At 48.8% G+C, this 22460-nt stretch overlaps 1 protein-coding gene across 29 annotated transcripts in view; it reads left to right on the top strand.

Annotated features, from left to right (window-relative positions):
• The window catches only part of Cacna1c (calcium voltage-gated channel subunit alpha1 C), a 623916-nt gene that overhangs the window by 588899 nt on the left and 12557 nt on the right, over positions 1-22460 (top strand). For all 29 annotated transcript variants that reach the window (XM_087655872.1, XM_087655873.1, XM_087655871.1 and 26 more), the window contains 11 exon segments: positions 949-1014; positions 2070-2161; positions 6518-6683; positions 7211-7338; positions 7863-7959; positions 9860-9962; positions 14098-14199; positions 16105-16232; positions 16678-16812; positions 18201-18553; positions 21163-21291. In XM_087655872.1, the coding sequence (XP_087511998.1) occupies positions 949-1014; positions 2070-2161; positions 6518-6683; positions 7211-7338; positions 7863-7959; positions 9860-9962; positions 14098-14199; positions 16105-16232; positions 16678-16812; positions 18201-18553; positions 21163-21291 (1499 nt within the window).

The raw sequence follows: 22460 nt of genomic DNA, 5'->3' as shown, positions 1-22460 counted from the left end.
GTGCCATCTAGTGGTTCACGGGCAACATAATCCCTAAGCCACTAAGCCAGGATCCCAGGATCCCAGGATCCCACAAGCCACAGAGCCTCCTTCTCTGAAGTGGCCATGGCTCTGTCTAAGGGGTATACTGAGTGACTAAAATATGTCCAACTAAGTCACGTGTAGGCTATTTCGTTTCACAAGCCTCAAACCATTTAAACGCCCTGCTAAGTCAGCGTCACCATTTCTCATATTCAGATCAGGAAACGGGTCCGAGACGCTAAGGAAAATGTCCAAGCTCCAGAGCTAGAACGTGGGGGAAACAAGATGCATTTCTCCTCATTAGATGCTTTCATGGCAATAGTGCTGACGGCTCGTTTCTGTGGAAGTAATTGGACAAAGATGGGATGTAAGCTGCCTCCTCTCCACTTTTCCCTGGTGACTACGGTCATCCTGTTGCGTAACTTCCATCACCCCCTCCTTCTTTGTGCAAATATCTAGCTGGAGTCTGAGGAGGGCTGCCCCTTGATTGCTCTCAATAAACAGTACAGGGCTGCCTCCGTTACTCTGGAGCCTGCTTTTAAAACTAAAACACTGTGGACTGAGACCAGGGCTCAGTGGTAGAGTCCCTCAGCTTCATTCCCAGAAGATGGATGGATGGATGGATGGATGGATGGATGGATGGATGGATGGATGGATGGATGGATGGACAGACAGATGGATGGATGAATGGACGAACGGGCAGACACACACACACACACACACACACACACACACACACACACAAAGATAGACAGACTCCTGAACTGGAAAGTCAGGGCTCATCTCTCAGGTTCTCTCCTTGATGCTCAGTCCTTCTTAGCCAAACAGCAGCTGACTGCCGTGGACCTGGGAATGCAATGCTTTCTGGGAAAGGATCCTGTTCGCCTGCGCTGCTGGGTCTCATAGCCCCTCTTTGCTTCCTTCTAGGCCCTGCCCTATGTGGCCCTTTTGATTGTGATGCTGTTCTTTATCTATGCAGTGATTGGGATGCAGGTAAGAGAAACTCCGCCTCCTTGGTCCCCTTTCAGCCCCCAGGACCATAGCCTTCTCCTTTCCTCCCTCTCTCCTCACTTTTGTTCCTGCCTGTCACTCAGTGTCCAAAGAGCCGGAACTTCCCCCAGCAGAATGTGCTATAGGCCATGGGCAAGGACAGCACAGGGATCCCCCCATCTTGTAGAACCAGGCTTGGGCTCTGCAATGGGGAAATACTCGTGAATTAATCAGTGGGCTTCAAGAAGAACGGCCCCATCTGAGAGACAGTAGGAAGTCCCCTGCTTGGTCCACATCTGATGTGCATGATTTGAGGTGGAGAGAGAAGGCACTGTTTATCAAGCATGCAGTCCTTTTCAGGAGTCCCCTCCCCAGGATCCTGCTGCACTTTCTTTGTTTCCTCAGCCAGAGTTCCCCAACCCCTTCAGGACTCCAGCTGAGTCTTCCCAGGTTTTCCAGGTTCCATAAGGCAGCACCTCCACAGCCATGCTTGTAACATAGCCAGGCTCTTCCCTTAGCAGATCTCTATATAAAATCTCTAAAAGTTCCTAGGGGCAGGGCTGGACGACGTTTGTGCTTTAAAAGACAAAAAGAGCTACCTTGATATCACAGAGCAGGGAAAAACACAAACAGGCCTCTGATGTCATCAATGAACCAAGCTTGTCCAAGCTCTGGTCCACCGTTCCATACCACTGCAAAATCCAAGAGTCAACTGTGCACTTAGTACCTGGAGATGCAAAGGCTAGAAGGCAGTGGACCCTGGTCTGACACTGAGTATCCCGACCTCAGCATACATTTACTACCCATAGCCCCAGCTTTCCCTGGGCTGAGGGATCTTTCCCAAGTGACAGCTGAGGGCACATTCCCTCCTAAAGTTGTCCGTGCTGTAGCCGGAGTCTAGGGATCGTGGGACAGCAGGTGTTTGTGTGCTAGGTCACATTGGAGACAGATTGGCCAGCTAGTCCCACCCAGAGTAACTGGGACCAGACAGGCTCTTAGCCAGCAGCTGGAGGTGTGCGTGCTGTCCTTCTCTGGTCCCTCAATTCCTCTTCCTTCAGGTATTTGGGAAGATTGCCCTGAATGACACCACAGAGATCAATCGGAACAACAACTTCCAGACGTTCCCTCAGGCTGTGCTACTGCTCTTCAGGTGGGTCTCGGATGATGTAGGTATACACACACGCACACACACACTCACTCACACACACTCACACACACTCAGGCTACTGCTCTTCAGGTGGGTCTCGGATGATGTAGGTATACACACACACACACACACACACACTCACTCACTCACACACACTCAGGCTACTGCTCTTCAGGTGGGTCTCGGATGATGTAGGTATACACACACACACACACACACACTCACTCACTCACACACACTCAGGCTACTGCTCTTCAGGTGGGTCTCTGATGATGTAGGTGTACACACACACACACACACACACACACAGGCTACTGCTGTTCAGGTTGGTCTTTGATCACATAGGCACACACACACACACACACACACACACTCACACTCAGGCTGCTGCTTCAGGTGGGTCTTTGATGACATAGGTACACACACACACACTCAGGCTACTGCTGTTCAGGTGGGTCTCAGATGATGTAGGTACACAAACACACACACACACTCACACACACACACTCAGGCTACTGCTCTTCAGGTGGGTCTCTGATGATGTATGTATACACACACACACACACACTCACTCACACACACTCAGGCTACTGCTCTTCAGGTGGGCCTCAGATGATGTAGGTACACAAACACACACACACACACTCACACACACACACTCAGGCTACTGCTCTTCAGGTGGGTCTCGGATGATGTAGGTATACACACACACACACACACTCACTCACTCACACACACTCAGGCTACTGCTCTTCAGGTGGGTCTCGGATGATGTAGGTGTACACACACACACACACAGGCTACTGCTGTTCAGGTTGGTCTTTGATGACATAGGTATACACAGACACACACACACTCACTCACACACACTCAAGTTACTGCTCTTCAGGTGGGTCTTTGATGACATAGGTACACACACACACACACACACACACAAGGCTACTGCTGTTCAGGTGGGTCTTTGATGACATAGGTATACACAGACACACACACACACACACACACACACACACACACACACACATCAGGTGAGTCTTTGATGACATAGGTACACACAGGCACATTTACAGGAATGGTAGGTAGCCCATTCCTGGGAGAACCAAGAGATCAGGAAAAGGCCAGCATCTTCCCTCCTGGCCAGGAAGTCTCATTACCATTTACACCAACTTTCCATGTGCAGCCACAAGGTACCACACACATCTTCTGGGAGTCCTCTGCCCCAGCCATTAGGGAGCCATAGATAAACACCAAGAGCCCTGAGGCATCTTACCTGGCACACAGGCAGGCCTCAGCACGCTGACCTTGAACCCTGTAGCCACCTTCTCTGGTAATCTGTTTGCATAACCATCCTATGGACACCGTGCTTTTGGAAATGTGCCACCACGGGTGTGGCAAAGAAGGTGGCTTTCTTACACTGCCCTGAGTCCATCTCTCATACCGCCGCCATCTTTCTCTCTTGGCTCGCCATGACCTACTCATTTGCTTCCATCTCCTTCTCTCCTCCCTACTTTACGTGGTGTCGCACTCTAAGACTCCATCTAGTCCCAGGCTGGTGAGGGAAACAATTTCTCTTCTCTCCAACAGAAATGCTTACCAGGTCCTTGAGGCCCGTTTCCAAAGTATATGTGGAAAAGGCTGCCACATGATGCCACCCCCAACCATCTCCTTAGAACCTGGCCCCACAGCCAAGTTTATTACTGCTCAAAATACAGTTATCAAAATGATGGGTGTCCTAAATTATCAGCCTGGCGCACCGCCTCCCAGATCACATGACCTCAGAACACAAAGCTATGTAGTGCGAGCTGACAGTTCACAAGGGCAAGCTTAGGCCACACTCAAATGCAGGAGACAGGTCGCAGACCTCAAACTGGCCACCAGGCTGATCTCTCCGTCTTTTCTAAAGTTCCCAGTGACCGCAAGTGTCTTTTCAAAGAGCAAACCTCTAACGCTGCTGAGAATGGAAAAGAGAATGGTGAGAGAGGGCTCAGGTGAAGCGGAAGTGCTGAGGGACTTCTGAATGGAAGAAGGTAGATGGGGTTCAGGTCCCACAGGATGAGACGTGAGACTAGCACACTTTCAGACAGTTTGAGGCCGGGGAGGGTGAGGCAGCAGCCAGAAGCATCTCCAGTCTCAGTGTTAAGGAACAGGACAGGAAACAGGGGAGTCCTAGCCACTAATTGAACTGATCCTCCGGGACTTGCATTCTGAGGAAGCTCTGCCATGCTCAGCAACACCAGCCACAGACGCACAGAGATCCCCCTGCCTCTGCCTCTGTCTCCAGAGCCCTGAGATTAAAAGCGTGTGTCACCGCATCGGGCTGAAGTACATACTTTTATCTAGGAAAATATGAATTACACAAATTTTATTAAGAAGAAAAGCTTTGCTCCAGTGTAAGACCGCACATCCAAGATTATTCAGGCAGCAATAAATTGATCTTGATAGGCCTGTTTTAAGAAAAAAAATAACCAGAAAAGCACTGATAAATCAAGAAACTACATAATTTAGAGAACAAATTATTTGAAATGTTTTTCTTTTAGCATAGATTTCTGGACTGCCACCAATCACATAAATCAGACTAAGTAGAGCCATTTTGTTCCGGCTTATCAGAAGGAGCAGCTTTCCCTGCAAGGTGCAGATCAGTGCTAATTTTAACACTAAAATGCTCTCAATAGATGAGTAGCATCAGCTACAATAGATACTGAAAAGGTTGTCAAAACCCCAGCCTTTTGCAAGGCTCACGATGCTACGCTTTCATCTGTGACAGAGAAATAAATCATCCCTAGTCATGCAAACTCAGTAATAGAGAGAGGCAGGGACCTCCCCACTCAAAAGATGAACGAGTACTGATGTTTAAAGTTAGAAGCAAGGAGTTATAAGCACTAAGGTGTGGGGCACTATCGCTTGAAGACAAAGGACAAAGGCAAATGCAGAAAACTCAAGCAAATCGGCTTTACAAAGAGTGGGTAAGGATCAGTGGGCTAACCAGTTAGTAAATACACTAGACAAGAGAGTGTGCTCTCACTTAGTTTTCTATCCAGTGTTAATGTAAGAAAGAATGGGGGTTAGGGACTTAGCTCAATGGTAGAGTGCTTGCAAGCACAAAGCCCTGGGTTCCATCCTCAGCTCCGGAAAAAAAAAAAAAAAAGATGGACTGAGATGATGGCTTGGTGGATAGAACCCTGTCTTGTGAGAGCGTGTGTGTGTGTGTGTGTGTGTGTGTGTGTGTGTGTGTGTGTGTAATTTGAATGTACTACAAGTGAAATAAATAAAGCTAGAGACAAGCCATGTACTGGAGTGAGACACTTTTAGTTCATGTAACTAACAAAGGGATGATTGTGAAAATACCAACGACCCTTTGAATGACAAGGAGATGCATAACCCGTCACTCTAACGAGCAAAAGCACGAACATGCAGTGAGGAAGAAGCAAAAACCAAAACTCTCAACCTGGTAATCATTTTAAAGACAACTTTTTTTTAAAAACGTGTTTCTTTTATTTCTTTCAAGACAGGGCCTCATGTAGAGCAGGGTGGCCTAGAAAAGCCAGATTTAAATAGCAGTGAAATATCGTTCCACATTGTCACCTGAGGAGCGTCCTTTAGAACTCACTAGCACCGGGGCTGGGGATTTAGCTCAGTGGTAGAGCGCTTACCTAGGAAGCGCAAGGCCCTGGGTTCGGTCCCCAGCTCCAAAAAAAAGAACCCCCCCCCAAAAAAAAAGAACTCACTAGCACCAAGAGCTCATGTGTCAGCAGTGGCACTGACGAACAACACTGCTCTGAACCGGACAAATGCCACCTGGTCAAAGCGAAGACAGGAAGCAACTCCACTTGGTAGTTCATTCCTAAGCAGACACCCAAGACACACACCTACGTGCCTACTATAGTGTCAACTGTGACAGCAAAAATAACCTTTCTGAGAAGCCCACTGCCATAACAAGGGTAGATTTCTAATATGTTCATAGAGTACTCCTGTGTAGCAGTGAAAATAAACTACATCTATGCTGACATAGCTGCATCTAAAAAATGGCATACAGATAAAAAGACCAAGCTTTGGGGTTGGGGATTTAGCTCACTGGTAGAGCGCTTGCCTAGCAAGAGCAGACCCTGGGTTCGGTCCCCAGCTCCAAAAAAGAAAAAAGAAAAAAAAGAAAAAAGAAAAAAGACCAAGCTTTCAGAAACTTAACTGTGTGTCTAAAGTTTTAAAACATTCAAAATAACACCTCGTGTTTTTCAGCGTTCAGTGGGTGCCAGCTGTTCAGTTCCTTTTAATAATTCCTCCTAGAAGGTGAGGCAGAAGGAGCCTTGCCTGCATGGGTGAGAGTGGTCAGCTGAGGTTGGACTCTCTCACCTCTCTCTGTAGGTGCGCCACTGGGGAGGCCTGGCAGGATATCATGCTAGCCTGTATGCCAGGCAAGAAGTGTGCTCCAGAGTCTGAGCCCAGCAACAGCACGGAAGGGGAGACACCCTGTGGCAGCAGTTTCGCTGTCTTCTACTTCATCAGCTTCTACATGCTCTGTGCCTTCCTGGTAAGCTGAAGTGGGACTCGACAACACAGAAATGGGGACAGTGTCAGGGCCGCGTCGGGTCAGGGCAATCCCAGCAAAAGAGTTGGGAAGACTGAATTAGTAGAGATGTCTCACCTCTGAAAAGAAGTCACGGCCCAGAGCAACTCAGCTAGACTCCTGTTATGGTAGCACTGTTGTACAAGACAAAGATGTGTGGAAGCCCAGCAGGAACTTGTATGTCTCTGGTACCTTGCTCAGGAGTAAGGGAAAGATGACCAGACAGAGCCCCTTTCTGTCTCTGGCTCCCTGGTAGAAAGGAGCTGTTGTCTACATGAAGGATTCGTCCTTCGCAATGCCCAAGAGAACAGTGTTAAGTTCATGTCCGAGGAACCCAAATTCTAGCAGTTGGCATTCTAAATGCCAGCCTATTGCTGACACTTGGAAAGATTGTCTTCTGACTTCGTGGACACTAGCTGGTCAAATGGGCTTAGGCAGCAAATTCGTAAGAGTCTTGACAAGCACCTCAGTGTGCTAACTGTTTCCTACAGATCATCAACCTCTTTGTAGCTGTTATCATGGACAACTTTGACTACCTGACTAGGGATTGGTCTATCCTTGGTCCCCATCACCTGGATGAATTCAAGAGAATCTGGGCCGAATATGACCCTGAAGCCAAGTAAGTCTCTAGAGGGAACCAAGGCTCCCCACGGCTGGGGGAGGGGAGTTGAATGGCCTGTAGAAAAGATCCAAGAGGGGTCCTCACTGGGTATGCTAACTGAGCTAATCAGAAAGCCAGCAAGATGAGGCCAAGTACCATTCACTGAGCTGAGGAACATATCAGTTGAATGGAAGAATAAAAGACTCTAGTGTCAAAAGAAACTAGAAGAACTTACGTTGGGTCATTCTGATTTATGGAAGCTCTTACTTGCCCATAACTGTTGACGGGCCTTTCCTAAATCCCTTCTAGCCAAATGGTTAGTTGATTGAGCGACAAAGCATACTGAGATTTAATTGCATCACGAATGTCCATTCTACCGAGAGTACTGTGCTAACGGACATCTGTGAGGAACTGTAACATGTGCCACCAAGTGTCTCTGTCCTGTCAGGGCCTGCAGGCAGCCCTGGGGGAGTACCCCTGCCTCTGGCCCCACCCTAGTACATCCATGCTGGCCTTCTGACCGATGTTCCTTCCTTCTCTAGGGGTCGGATCAAACACTTGGATGTGGTGACCCTCCTCCGTCGAATTCAGCCCCCACTGGGTTTTGGGAAGTTGTGTCCTCACCGTGTGGCCTGCAAAGTAAGAAATGATTGTCCCTGAGGGAAAGGACAAGTATGGGAGGCTAGCTACCTGTTTGCCTTTGTGATTATCAAGGGAATAAAGATACTTTAGGAAATTAAAGAAAACAATGTGAACAAGATTCTACTTTAAGGGCCTTCCAGATGTACATTCCCAAGGCTGAAAAAGAGCAACAGTCATGGTGAATGTCTTGTCTGAGGGAAATAGATATCCTATCTGAAGAAAAGTTTGATTCAGCCTATCAGGCTGCACCACGGAGGTGACCTAGGGTAATGGGTTAGGAATTTTTACTTGAAATCAGAGAACCATTAGAGAGGCCACAAGTATACTATCACCTCACTAAAATGCAAACTTTACCCATATAAGGATCTGCTGGCTTTTTATCAAGTTCTAAGTGAGTCTATGATCCATTTGGGACAAACACCAGGCTCTGATAAACACAGCCTCTGATTGAACTTGAGAGTAAATACCCTTAAATCTGCTCTAGATCCCGCCACATGGCCCAGTAACTGCTAAGTGCTGTCCCCTCATTCAATTACCATTCCTCCCCGCAACCCCCACCCCTGTCCTCTGACTCTGTGTTTTCAGTGAGAATACTGATGAGCTCAGAAAGAGCTGAGGAAAACAGCAGAGAGCTGAGCTGTAGACAGGGAAGAACACAAATAGCGAGTGACTGATCTCCCTGGATAATCCATTCATGGATAACAGAGCTGAGGAAGCATAGAACACAAGCTTATGCTCTGAGGTAGTCCTATTTTCCTAACCAGTATCCACGCTCTATTCCATAATAACTTCAGGAAGTTTCCAAGGATCTAGGACATATGAGAAACAGGAGCCATTAAAAAAAAAGTTTCTTTTGGTTCAGTTTTGTAGGCCTTGGTCTGCAGTCACTCAGGCCTATGATTTGGGTCTGTGGCAGCTCCTAGGACATTATGGTTGAAGTGTTTAATGAGACCCACTCAACAAAGGGCCTCTTTACCTCAGGAGCAGAGAGGGAGAAAGAGACCTTAGATCCTAATACTCTCCTCGAGGGTATGGCCTCCAATAACTTCTTTCCACTCGACCCCACCTCCTGAAGGTTCCATCACTTCCCAAGAGTGCCGAGACTGGGAACTGAGCCTTCACGACATGACCTTTGGGTGACATTTAAGATTCAATCTGTAGGAAGTACAAATCAAATGTAAGATGAAGCAGCCTGGAGGGAACTGAAGTGTGGAGGTCACGACCTCCAAATGGGCCTGAGATCTGAGAGCTGGGACCAAAACTTCCTAACTTTGTATCTAAGAGACTCAAAATGATGTGTTTATTTGGGTGGGGGGATAAAACCCTTAGCCAAATATCCACAGGAAGATCCCATGTGATGTAAAAGATGACATCACTGCCATTCACAGTGGGCATTCTGCTCTTTCTCCTGATGACCCCTGTGTGTGCTGTTGGCTCACCAAGGGAGCATGTTTTGGGGTGGAGAGCAACATAATCTTGTTTGAGCAAGTGAACTTGAGATGAGGTTTGAGGTAGAGGTAAATGTGTCTAAATGCAGTGCCTTCTCATATTCCCACTTCACGGGAAGCAGTAACTGGAAAATGCCTGACACAGGGCTGTTCTTGCTGCTAGTAGATAGGACAACTGGATCTGTAGGTCTGAGCACAGAGCAGGGAAGAACCCTTTGAGGATACAAGGGTCTAAGGCATGTGGAGGTACGAGAGTGTTTAACCACAAAGCCCAGTTCCTCCCTGGAAGAGCTTTGGAAACGCTGTGATGGGCCCACGCATACCTCTCCCGCTCCCAGCAGCACCCATCCAAGTTTCTAGGAACCTCCCAACCTTCCTGCCCCGTGGTTGTACAAAGCCTTTGAGAACGGCCTGCTGCTGTCGCTGACTCCGCCTTCTTTCTCCTTCAGCGCCTGGTGTCCATGAACATGCCTCTGAACAGTGATGGGACGGTCATGTTCAATGCTACACTGTTTGCCCTTGTCAGGACAGCCCTGAGGATCAAAACAGAAGGTAACAGCTCTTGTGGACCCTTGGCAGGAGGATGCCTAGGATCCCCACCCGAAAGATGCCCTTGCTGGCACAGCATCAGTGCGGAACGACACTGACAGCCTACACTCTGACTCTGAGAGCTGTGACACACTTATGTTTTTCCTTCATTCCCAATCGCCCCTTGCCACAGCTTATGTATTGTGAACTTTTCTTTTCCATCAAACCCTAGAAACTGCCCCCAATCACCTTCTGAAGACTGAGGGTCTAGTGCAAAATGAGGAAGAGGCATTACACAGAGCAGGACCACCCCCCATCCCACCCCCCCACCCCACCCCCCAATGGTAGACTTGCATTTGCAGTAGGCGTGTCTCCCAAACACTCAACTCTCCAAATTAAAAGGACCGAGGTTGGGAGGGTGACCGTGACAAGCAGTAACTGTGGTAAATAGAAGTCCCTGCATGCAATTGCTAAGGGTCACAATGACACGTGTGTGGCACTACTCAGACTACCCCTCAGGCTGCTTAGAACCCAGGGCCCTTCTAGTTTGCCCTGTAGGCTAGCAGCAGCCATGGTGAAGGCATTCCACTGGTAAGTACTCCGAACTGCTCTAGAATAGCCTGTGTGGACACACCCCCAAAAGATGCTGCTGCTCTCCAAGACACCCAACTTAAGTGCCTTTTAAGAGTGTGCTCAAAGGCCATGAGCTGCTCAAAGGGTTCCTGCCTCTGAGCAGCATCTGAGCCTGTGAACCCCCTTGTCTGAGGGGGAGCCTGGGAACCTGCGTTTACAGCTAGCTGCACAGACACCTCATGGCTGAACTAGAGTTTGACGTCACGGTTGTAACCTGGAAGGCCCAGGCTTCCAGCCAGTGTCCTCAGTGCAGCAGAAAGGCACTGGGCATCACACACAACTGGGCACAGCATGTGTGTAACTACTTCCTGCCTCACTTCAGTTTCCATATTGTGAAATAATGAGAGATTGGTAGCATTGGCATTTATTTCCCTAGGCCACCCAGGGAGATGCCCTCTTTAGTTGTGCTCCTCCACAGAGTAACAGACATGAGGGAACCAAGAACCAATCCTGCAAGACACAGGTCAGGATAATGGACCAACCTTTCAACACTAAAAGTGGGTCAAATTCTCCTGGTAAACTAAAAAGAAATCAAAAGCAAAAAATGATGTCAGTGGTTAGTGCAAAACTTCAGTCTGAGGTATGTATAGATAGGCCTTTTGCCGATGAGAGAATTCAGTGCACACTTAATGCACATGTGTGTGTAACAGATAGAACTGGAAGGATGCCTGCTGATACATTAATATTGAATATCACTGAGCAGTATGTACCCACATGTGAGAGGGTGGATCAGAGCTGATCGTTCCAAATTTTCCACAGCGAATATTATTTCCTTTCAGTTCCAGGGGAAGGGTCTCCTTTTCCAGGGAGGAAAGACAGAATGGTTGCCGGAAGGGACGTAAGCTAATAATGTATGGTTTGGCCCCAGGAAGGAATAGAAAGCGTTTGTGCATAGAGGCCAAGACTTAACGGTGCTGAAGATGCACTGCATAGGCAAACCAGGCCTCAGTGAACCGATGCCGGTACCTGAGGGCCACGCTGAGGGGCTGTCAGATCCTCAATCACGGACAACCACTGCTAGGAGGCGGGAGTTCTGAGGAGAGAAGCCAGCCAGTGGGGCACATAGTTAATTAAAGGTTTAAAAAAAAAACCACTTAAACATGAAGGCTCTTGGGAATAGCCACCAAGGGCATATAATACCCCAGAACTCAAGGCTGAGCTTCATCCAAACAGGCCTTCTATGAACTTGCTGCATAAGTCAGAGCCAACCCCATGCTCAGAGAAGAAATGGAAGGTATTTAAATTAGGGCTTGGAGTGAAGTTCAGTGGTGAAGTGATGGCTAGCCCGCACAAGACCGGAGGTTCAGACTCCAGCACTGGTAACAGAACGATAAACATAGACACATACACTCTGAAATAACAATTGGTGTAGCTCCATGGTTACATGGGTTGTTATGGAAACAAATGAAAATCTAAAAGATGTGGCAGATCCTTGGGAGAATGATCTATCTGTTCCTTAGGTCTGACCAAATGATCTCAAACATGGTTCTTCTCACAATTTAAGAGAGCAGACACTTGCCAAAGTGAGGTGTCATCAGGCTGGTTCTTTCTGGAGCCTCGGGGAGAAATGAGCTCCGCCCCCCTGGCTTCAGGTGTTCTCAAGTACCTGGCTCCATCCCTCAGTCTCTGCCGCTCTCTTCACGGTGTGAGATGTGACTCGCCTGTGTGCCTCTGGCCTTTCCCTCTTGGTCTAATGGCACCAATCACTTTGGGTGTGTGGTCCGCCTAACGCGTCATGACTTCTCTAGTTAGCTCTGTGAAGACCCCGTTTCTAGGTAATTCACATTCTGAGCTTTCAGGGAGACATGAGTTTGAGGGTATTTCTGTTCAGCCCAATGCAAAAGCTAAGTTCATTTGCACATTGATTTTACTCAGGATTCTTTCACTGCGTGTATCAGAAACCACCAAGTCCCGAAGGGTTGTGCATGCCTGTAATCCCACTGTTTGAGAGCCCAAGGCAGGAGGATCATGAGTTTGAGGCTAATGAGAGATAAATAATAAACTCTTGTCTGAAAAAAAAAGAAACACCTTTAGTGAAGGGAACTGAATGGCTAGTGGGATATCCAGGAGGTGTGCCAGCTTCAGCCGCAGTAGGAATTTGATGCTCTGGGCTCTCGGGAGCCATTGCTCATTCCTCCTGACTGGCTCTGCTTGCCTCCAGAGCTGTGTCTGAACTCAGGCAGTCTGGCCGCAGAGCTCACACCGTGTGCCATTCCCTCCCATATAACCGTAACTGTCAGCCATATCGTCTTCCCATTGCTCTGCAGCAAACCCTATCAACTGCACAGTTTCAAACAACACCCAGTTATTAGCTCGCAGGACTGTCAGAAGTCCAGCCACAGAAGTGGGGAGCTCTTCTCGGGGCCTCCCAAGACCAAACGCAGTACACTAGTTAGGCCATGCTCCAAGCTCTTTCGGGTTGTGACTAGGATTCTTCTCCCACTACTACGTGGTCCCTACTTCCGCACTAGCTGCCTGTCAGCTTGGGATGTCTTAGCACCCAGAACCTACTTTTTTCAGTATTCATTCATCTTGGCCTCTCAGGACCCATGTGTCCTCCCAGGCAGAGAAGGCACAAGACTTCTTTTAAAATAAAATACTCTTTTTTAGTAAATATACAGTGAACAAAGTCTACACACACACATACATATGTGAATTCTGGACATTTAATAGGCTCCTGTGATTAATTCAGAGGCATCATTTCCCTTTGGTCAGACAATAGGTACTGTGTGACACACTCTAATCTCAGGAATACCCTGTATCATATCCTCACTCCAAAGGATTACACAGTGAGTGCGTGTGCACCAGTCGTGAAGGAAGGTATCCTTGGGAGGGGCCTAGAATCCCATCCAGCATATCCCCTTACAATCGCCTTTTAGCTTTGCTTTTCCATCAGTAGCAGGCCAGTGTCTCAGGCAGCATTCATCTAATGAAGCCTGTTTTACCAGTGGAGAGAGGAAGTCTGAACTATCAGAATATGAGCTTTCTGGTTTCTGTTTCCACTGTTAGACTTCTTTCCTTCCCTCCCTGGGGGACTCAGCAGAGAGCCTGTGGAGACATATGTGGCCCCTGGGTTGTATATGTATGTGGGAGGAGTGAGCCGTCCTTCCCTGGAAAGGTATCCATTTACTGCAGCAGCACAGGAGGTCACTATGAAATGTCGCCATCATGATCAGCCTTGGTGCTATCCCGCAGGGCAAACAGATTCATGTCTGAGACATGTGTGTCTACAGACACCACAGGCTCTCTAATGCTTACCAGGAGGGAAAGCAGCTTGGAGGAAGGGGAAGGACTTTGAGATGGTTTGCAATGGAGTAAGAAGGGAAGGAGAATGGCCTTGGACAGGGCAAGAGAGGAAAGTCACAAGGAAGATAAGAGAATAAAATGGGGAGAGAGGAGGAACTAGAAAATAGAAGGCAAGGGAAACAACTATGATGGATCAGGGTGATTTGTAGGGCTAAGGCCACCATTCATGGCTTCCCAGTGCATCCAAGGGAAGTTTTCAGTGTGCACTCCCTTCTATCAGGGAACCTAGAGCAAGCCAATGAGGAGCTGAGAGCCATCATCAAGAAAATCTGGAAGAGGACCAGCATGAAGCTGTTGGACCAGGTGGTGCCCCCTGCAGGTGGTAAGTGTTCCCTGCATTTCCAGACCAAACCTATTTGCCTAGCCTGTGGGGTTTCTCCACCTTCCTGCCCTCCAGCCGTGCCCTCCTTAGCAGGGCTGACACAGTCCTTGAGACTTCCATGCCCAAGTCTCCAGTGTTTCTGGATCCTGCTATTCTGGACCCTTCTGTGGGCTCAGAGGCCCTACTAGATTTCAATGTCCTACACAGACTTGATGGAAACTATCAAGTTAGAAATCTGCTGTAACCCCACATACCTATGTGGGAACAGGCAAGGCCTTCCGTGGTATGGGTTTAGCGGAATTTTCATGGGAACTCTATAATATATGGATATATGTTTACCCATAGGCCACTAGGCTGACTGCTCTAGAGTTGCTCTAGAGCTCTGGAAGGAAAATTGCCTGAGATTCATCGTGTTGTTTCTAAAAGCTCATTTTTTCCCCTAGAGTAGCATTTCTCACGCCTACCAAGGCACAAGCCCCTTTTCCTAGCAAGTACCTCATACCATCTCTGCTAGAATCCCAAACTGAAATCGTAGGTAACATGCCTGCACTCGTAATTTCCGCAGCACTAGTAGAATGTGTAAAGTAGGGTGTGTCAAAAGCAACTGCATCCAATATGCAAATGCTTGCCCCCCTATACAAAAAACCTTGGCCACTGATGGAGTTCACACACAGAGACACTTAGAATGAGTGATTGTTGAAAGGAAACAGGGCAAGGTGAATACTGTCAGCACGTTCATTTGTCACGTGTATTTTATTACCATGCTAGTTGAGCACACACATTCTGGAAACATCTTTAGGAGGTGATTCTTCCTGTCCGAGACCTGCTCCTGAAAGGGGAACCGAGGTAGGCTGGGAGTCACCGTGTGTCACGTCCTGCTGTGCTGCATCCTTTTCCTTGCTGGCATCTCTGTGAGGTTCACGCCAGGCAGTGCTTAGAAGCGATGCAGGCCTTCCAGTGAGTTCCAGCTCAGGCCTGAAGGAGCCTAGGACTCCACGTCCATTCCCAATTTGCCTCATCTCCAGGGTTTTCTCTTCCATGTAGAAATGAGTCCCGTGCCTCGTGGCAAGCTCAGAGCTCCTGTAGAGAGTTAGCTACTGGAGTTGGCTACTCTCAGGGAACAGTGAGGATCAGGAAAGCCATCACAGGTCCCCAAGGCTCGGCCCATCTGTCTGTCTCACACAGGGCAGGAGACAAGATGAAGTGGCCACTTGCTTGGTACAAAACCCTCCCCCTGGGAGCTTATAGCTTCCCTGCCATTTAGCTCACTCTTAAGATCTAGACTGTCATGTGTGGTCTGGTGCACCCAGCCTAGCAAGGACGCCTGCCAAGCCAGTCCACCTGTCTGGAAGGAAATCACCAACCTTGTGTTGGCAATTAGGAGACTGGCCATTTCATGGTAAGCGGGACCAAAGAAGACTTAGTGATGTCCATTTAGGAGGGTAAAAAAATAAGATGGGAAATAACCTTAACGAGATCCTACTTTTTCTGTGAGAGAAAAATAAAGAAAACAAAACAAAACAGCCAGTTACAGAAAGGAACATACGCTTCTGGCCCCAGCTACTCAGAAGGGAATGGATCACTTGATCCCAGGACTTGGAGGCCACCTGGACAAGACAGGGAGACCTTGTCTCAATTTTAAAAGGGGAATAAGAACATGCTTGCTTGTTTCTGGAAAGGTACTCAAGAAACTAATGTGATGAGTGGCCAAGAGGTAGTGAGTAGACGGCGATGTGGTGACTTTTCACTGTATGCCTTTTACATGCTTTCTTCAGAACAAAATTAATTAAGTAATTAAGTAATTAATTAAAGCAGATATGTTTTTTAAAAAGTTTTAGGTGCTGGAAAAAAATCAAGATGATCTGGTAGAATCTCTTAGCTTTTTCTCCTCTCCCTGCGCCCTAGATGACGAGGTCACAGTGGGCAAGTTCTATGCCACCTTCCTGATCCAAGAGTACTTCAGGAAATTCAAGAAGCGAAAAGAGCAGGGGCTGGTCGGCAAGCCCTCGCAGAGGAATGCACTGTCTCTGCAGGTGAGGGGCTGGAGTGGGGTTCCCACACTCAAAGGTCCTGGTCACCTCCCCTGACCCTATTGGGGGTCCAAACCCTGCTAGCTACCTAGAGGCTAGGTCCCATCACAGCACTTGTGAGCACTGTAAACCTTCCTGAGGGCGGCTATGAGAAGGCCATGTGCTCCCTTCCCCCTGCATTCTGGCCACACACTTCCCTCCTGCTGGCTTCCCCAGCCCCTGGTTCTTGCTGATCCTGTAATGTACCGTCATTCCTCTTCACTCCTCCTAGATAGATGACTAGATTCCGCTAGGGGCAAAAGTGTCCAGGGAAGCCTGTCACCTGGTGTGGGGTCCCAGCTGCCTGGCAGAGCAGAGAGGCAGGGACTTGGGGAGGAGCAACAAGGTCCTGGCCAACTAAAGCTCAGTAGAGAGGACGTGGGTCTTCACGTGTCCTTCTGGGTTCCAGGCTGGCTTACGCACCTTGCATGACATTGGGCCTGAGATCCGGAGAGCCATCTCTGGGGATCTGACGGCTGAGGAGGAGCTGGACAAGGCTATGAAGGAGGCAGTGTCTGCTGCCTCCGAAGACGACATCTTCAGGGTAAGGGCCATGAAGTGGCCTTCAGGGTGTCCTTCATGAAGTTTAATCTGGGGGACAGTGCACTAAGTCGGTGTTTGCCTGACCTCTCTGAGGAGTACCCCACTCTCCCTAATCAGCTATCTCCTGACCCCTGATTCCTTCCTGAGCCAACACTATGCCATGCCATCCTCCTAGCACACAGCGCTCAAAATAAGGCCGGCTCTCGGAGAACAGGAGGAACTTCTAGAAAGAAGTTTTCCTGGAGAAGTTTCTCATCAGAAACTGGGGAGTAGAAACTCCGGGGCCACATCTCATCTGAAAACCTGTTTTACTCACCAATATTTGAATATCTGGCATAGCTAAATAAAAATATAAACTCTGGCTTTTCTTGGAGGAAAAGCAGGTTAAGTGGCCACATTAGGCGTGGGTTCTCCTGTGGCAGCTAGACAAACAGCAGCTGCCCTATTAATACAGAACATGTGATACCCAGGTCACAGTGGTACCCCCCAGACCGTCCCCTCTTTCCCCACAGTGGTATTAAGGCACTGGGAAAGATCACACACTGCTGTGTGTGCCGTAGGACTCCCGTCTCCCATCTCGCTCCCTCACTTGTTCTGCCAACTCCAGTCCCCAGATCAGTTTCCAAGACTATAAAGCACACAGGGAACCAAGCTCACCCTGCTATGGCCGGCCTTTCAACCTTACGGGCATCATTGAGGTGTCATCAGTGAATGGCCTCAGAGACACAGAACGCCACTCTTCCAAGACCTGGCACCAGAACCCAAGGAACTTCAGATATCAAGGATTAGACAAACCTTACAAACCATCAATTCCCCTACCCCTTGCTCTGGGACAAAGTAGGAATATTTAAGGAAATCACTTATCCCTGACTTCAAATCTCAGAGAATCCCCTACAGGAAAGGAGCCATGATATAAATGATACTGTACATTCTTCACTTAGTTTCAATTGACCCAATGCAACTTCTAGCTCCAGGAACCAGTTTATTTCCACTAAAAGAATCTGGTTCACACCTTCCATTCCATCTCCCCTTCCCCCAGCACTCCTGGCAAGCTCCCCAAAGCCAAGCACCTAGCTTCTATAGAGGACAGCCATCTCAGACTTGTCCTTGAAACCCAACCTCAGTCTCCAAACTTCCAGGGAAGCTTCTAGACCAGCAACCTCTAGCCTGTCCAGGAATATGAGGAAATCCTGTCCTGATGCTGTGGGAACTGTGGGAGCATCTAAGTCCTTCCCTTTACCATGTGTGGTAGAGGTCAAACTAGAGGTCAAACTCGCTCCCTATGGCCTGTGCCTCTCAACCACTGCTGCACAAGGGAGCCAGGGATGAGCAGGAAAGAGAGAGATAATGGAGAAGCCTTCTCCACCTACCCCTCTGTCTTGTCTACAGAGGGCTGGAGGCCTGTTTGGCAACCACGTCAGCTACTACCAGAGTGACAGCAGGAGCAACTTCCCTCAGACGTTTGCCACCCAACGCCCACTGCACATCAACAAGACAGGGAACAACCAAGCGGACACCGAATCACCGTCCCATGAGAAGCTGGTGGACTCCACTTTCACCCCCAGCAGCTACTCATCCACGGGCTCCAATGCCAACATTAACAATGCCAACAACACTGCCCTGGGCCGCTTCCCCCACCCTGCTGGCTACTCCAGCACGGTCAGCACTGTGGAGGGCCATGGGCCTCCCTTGTCCCCTGCTGTCCGGGTACAGGAGGCAGCATGGAAACTCAGCTCTAAGAGGTAAGCAGCAGGGTAGGCCTGGGCATGAGGGCTCACACACCCAGATGACACCAGGAAAGATGGTCGTAGGCCACTCAGCCTTCTAGCTCCAGTGGCTGCCACCTCCCTAGGTAGAGGTTGAAGCCACCTTGCTAGCGTCAGCTGCTCCCACTCACACGTGGCAGTCACAGTGAAGACAGCACTGTTCTGTTTCCCAGATGTCCTGTAAGATACCACACCTCTGACAGTCCTCCCTCCTCTCATCCCTCCTCAGCATGTTGACCTGTGACCCTCCAAGATGTTGACTTGGATTTATGTAACAAAACCTCTGCCCTTCCCCAAATCCCTAAGTTTAGCCTTTCACGCAGCTGAAGTTGGGCAGTGTGTCCTCTTCTTTAACAGCAGTAACGCACTATGGTTTCTGGGATCTGTCCTGGCTCCCATCTCTGCTCACCCTTTTCCCCCATTGCCCTGTACTGTAGGACACAACACTAGGAAATGCAGGTGTGGGTGGGCTCTATAATTGTTCTCGGCCTTGAGGAAGGTGACCTGGGCTTCTGCAGTCCCCTCTTTATCCGCTTTATCGGATGTAGGCTTCCTGAGCCAGGGTGGGGAAGGACACCCTCTGTTCTTATTACAGCACCCTTAACTGGCTGCCCTTGCAGCCCCAGCAGGCTGCACAGACCCTCAGCCCGGGGGTTGTCGGTGAGACTGCCCTTTCCCTTGCCCTCTGGCCCAGAGTACAATCACAAATCTCAAGCGTCTTTTCTGAACCCCAGATGCGCTGATCGCTATTCATGGAGCCACATACTCGCTCACTGGTTCTCACACGATCCCGTTTCCAAATGACTCCACGCCCCGGCATTTGAATGGCGGAGTCCAGAAGTGTTGATATGGCATCCTACCTACCCACTAGTCACTCGGGGTCACTGGCTCTTTCACCGCTCAACTGCAGTCCTAGCTGAGCCACACACAGGGCACCAGACTGTGTGCTGCTCTGACAGCTGGTTCCCTAGGAGACTACTAAGAAGCAGTTATCCCATGCCTGTCCTGGAGGCCCCACCTGTTTCTGCAAACACTACGCCTGCCCCACCATCTTTGAGGATTCGGCCCTAGTACTAGCTGCTACTTCCTTCTATCCTTGTGAAAGCCTCTCCCTTTCTTTCTTAAATTCTGATTTTATTTAATTTTTTCCTCAAAAGTTTCATTCATTCATATATATATGAATATATATATATATTCATACTCATCCCCGCTATTGCCCTCTCTTGTCTCCCTCCCAGTCCCACCAGTTTCCTTCCTACTTCCATGCCTTTCCTTTTTTGTGTGGCTTGGATAAGAATGGGTGGACGCTTACACCCTTGAAGACCCTCATTCTCCTCCCTGAGCCATTATTAGCTCCTTGTGGGGCATGGAGCCTCCTGAGCCACGCCCCCTCCACGAGGGCCCAGTCGTCTAAGAAGGCAGCAAACAGTGGTTTCACAGTACTCCTCCTACCCTCCAGCTTCCTGCCCCCTCTCCTCAAATGTTCCTCGGGCCTTGGAAGGGCCGATGCAGATGCTTCGTTTAGCACTGAGCACCCAAGGGCAAACTATTCTCAGTACTTTGTCCACATGAGTCTCAGCAAAAAGAAGTTTCTCTGACCAAGGCTGAGAGGAGCACTAATCTGGGTACAGATCTAAATGTCATAACAGCATTGCCATGTAGTAAAACAGTAGTAAGTTCCTGTAGGCCTACGGTCTCTGAGACAGAGCTGCAGAGCTCAGGGAGGTACTGAGCCTCACACAGACCAGAAGAACACCTGGCCAGAGCTTGGGAACAAATGACCAGATGGGCAGGAGGTCCTGTCCCAGAAAAGGACAGCATTCTCTCAAAGGCACAGCCAGGTTGGAGCAGGGGGATCTTTCTCTCAGGAAGAACCCAGACTCAGGGGGGGCTTATTCTGTCTGCTCAGACAAGCCTTCTTTCTGCGTGGAGTCCTTTCTCTGTGCCTTCACTTCAGGGTCAGAACAGAGAAGTAGCGACCATAGTTCCAGGGTCTTGTCAGTTGGTTCGAGCCGCCTCCTGAAGGCTCAGCCGCTCACAGAAGCTTGTGGTTCCTTGTATTGACTGCCCAGTCCAGGCTGCTGCTTCAAAACCAAGTCTCCACTTCTGTCTTTGTATGTTCAAGTTTGTAGTGGGGTACATGTACTCTTTTGTACCAAGCCATGATTGACATCCAATGCTCTCCTCAGTTACTTCCCACTGAGCTGGGATTTCTCACTGAACCTGAGACTCACTGATTCAGCTAGTTCTTCCCATCTCCTCATGGATACTAAGGACTGAGCTCGGGGCCTCAAGCTCGCATGACAACCTCACTACCGACTAAGGCCCTGAGTCAGGCATGTGACTCGGCTAGTATTACAGAGAAAACTAAGCATGGGATGAGTTAAGGGTCTTGGGCCAAAGAATAAGAATTGGGAGCCGAATTCAGACCTTGAGTCTCCCACACAGAGCCCTGACACAGCTTGTGGCATCCATGGCTCTGTGGCTGCCAGAAGCTGTGGATGCCCAATGTCGTCTGACTGGCTAGGGAGGAGGCAAGAGGCCCGGTGGATTCTGATTCTTTCCCCCACCCTCTGACGCTGCAGGTGCCACTCCCGAGAGAGCCAGGGGGCCACGGTGAGTCAGGATATGTTTCCAGATGAGACCCGCAGCAGCGTGAGGCTGAGCGAAGAAGTTGAGTACTGCAGTGAGCCCAGCCTGCTCTCCACAGATATGTAAGCCTCCTCCTCCCCGGGCGGCCCTAAGTGTAGAACAGGGTGAGGGCTGAGCAGTGCGGAAATCCCTCCTCTAAGCCAGACAACGGCACCTACCCAGGATTCCCTCTGCCGCTTGCACACACTGCCTCCCTGCAGAACACTTCCAGGAAACCTTTTAAACATTGGGACTGTGATCAGGGCATATGTCCTAGTGTGAGTCGGTTCACATGTACACTGATGCTTAAATAAGCGTGCTGCGGAATGGTGTCTTTAAAGGCTGCCCTGGGGGTTGGGGATTTAGCTCAGTGGTAGAGTGCTTCCCCAGCTCCAAAATAAATAAATAAATAAATAAATAAATAAATAAATAAATAAATAAATAAATAAATAAATAAAGGCTGCCCTGAAGAGGCACAGTTGGCACAGTTGGGGATGCTAGCTCAGTCCTCTCAGGGATGTTTAGCTTCCGTCTAGATCACCCAGTGGCTGACCTGGTGAGTAGTGGTGCTCTGAAAAGTTGGATGAACGTCCGGTTTATAAATAACTAGGCAAGAGGACCTCAAAGGTGCCAAACAGGAAGTAAAATTTAAAAAGCCGGAGACGTTCCTTACATACAGCACATGCCTGTTGAACTGTCACAGGGCACCCGATAAATGCTGTGCTGTTACGAGGTGCTAAAGTCGGTGACCTTTACTGTTTAAGGAAAGGGACATAACTAACCAGACTCAGTTACTGCCCATTATCTACATATGTCAAGTGGTCATAAATGCCTCATAAGTATGTGGTTAAATCAATAATAATCGATACAAATAAATAAAACAGAATAGCAATAGAAGGTGCTAGATGTATCAGATCCTGCAAAAATAAATATTGTTTAAGAAGTATGTATTTAAGGATGTGCCTCTCTAGGCTCCATGTGAAACGTTTATGACTACTGCAGATACCCTTCTCTTGCCTGAAAGAGCTTCAGTATATATACACCAGGTTTTCGGGCCCTTAGAGTTAAAAGAGGGAGAGGGGCAAGATGAAGAGATTCTTGTTCTTCTTAAATACTTTCCTGACTCTGAACAAGCCAGCTTTGAATCCAGGAGGTTTTTGCTAGTCAGTTAGGGAGCTAAGGGATCACAGAAGAGGGGAAAATGCGGACCTTTTGAACCAACCACCCACAGACTGCTATCAGTGCTGAAGGG

Source organism: Rattus norvegicus, chromosome 4 (assembly GCF_021556685.1).
Source record: "Rattus norvegicus strain SHRSP/BbbUtx chromosome 4, alternate assembly SHRSP_T2T, whole genome shotgun sequence".
Lineage (NCBI taxonomy): Eukaryota > Metazoa > Chordata > Mammalia > Rodentia > Muridae > Rattus > Rattus norvegicus.
This window is presented reverse-complemented; position numbering and strand designations above follow the sequence as displayed.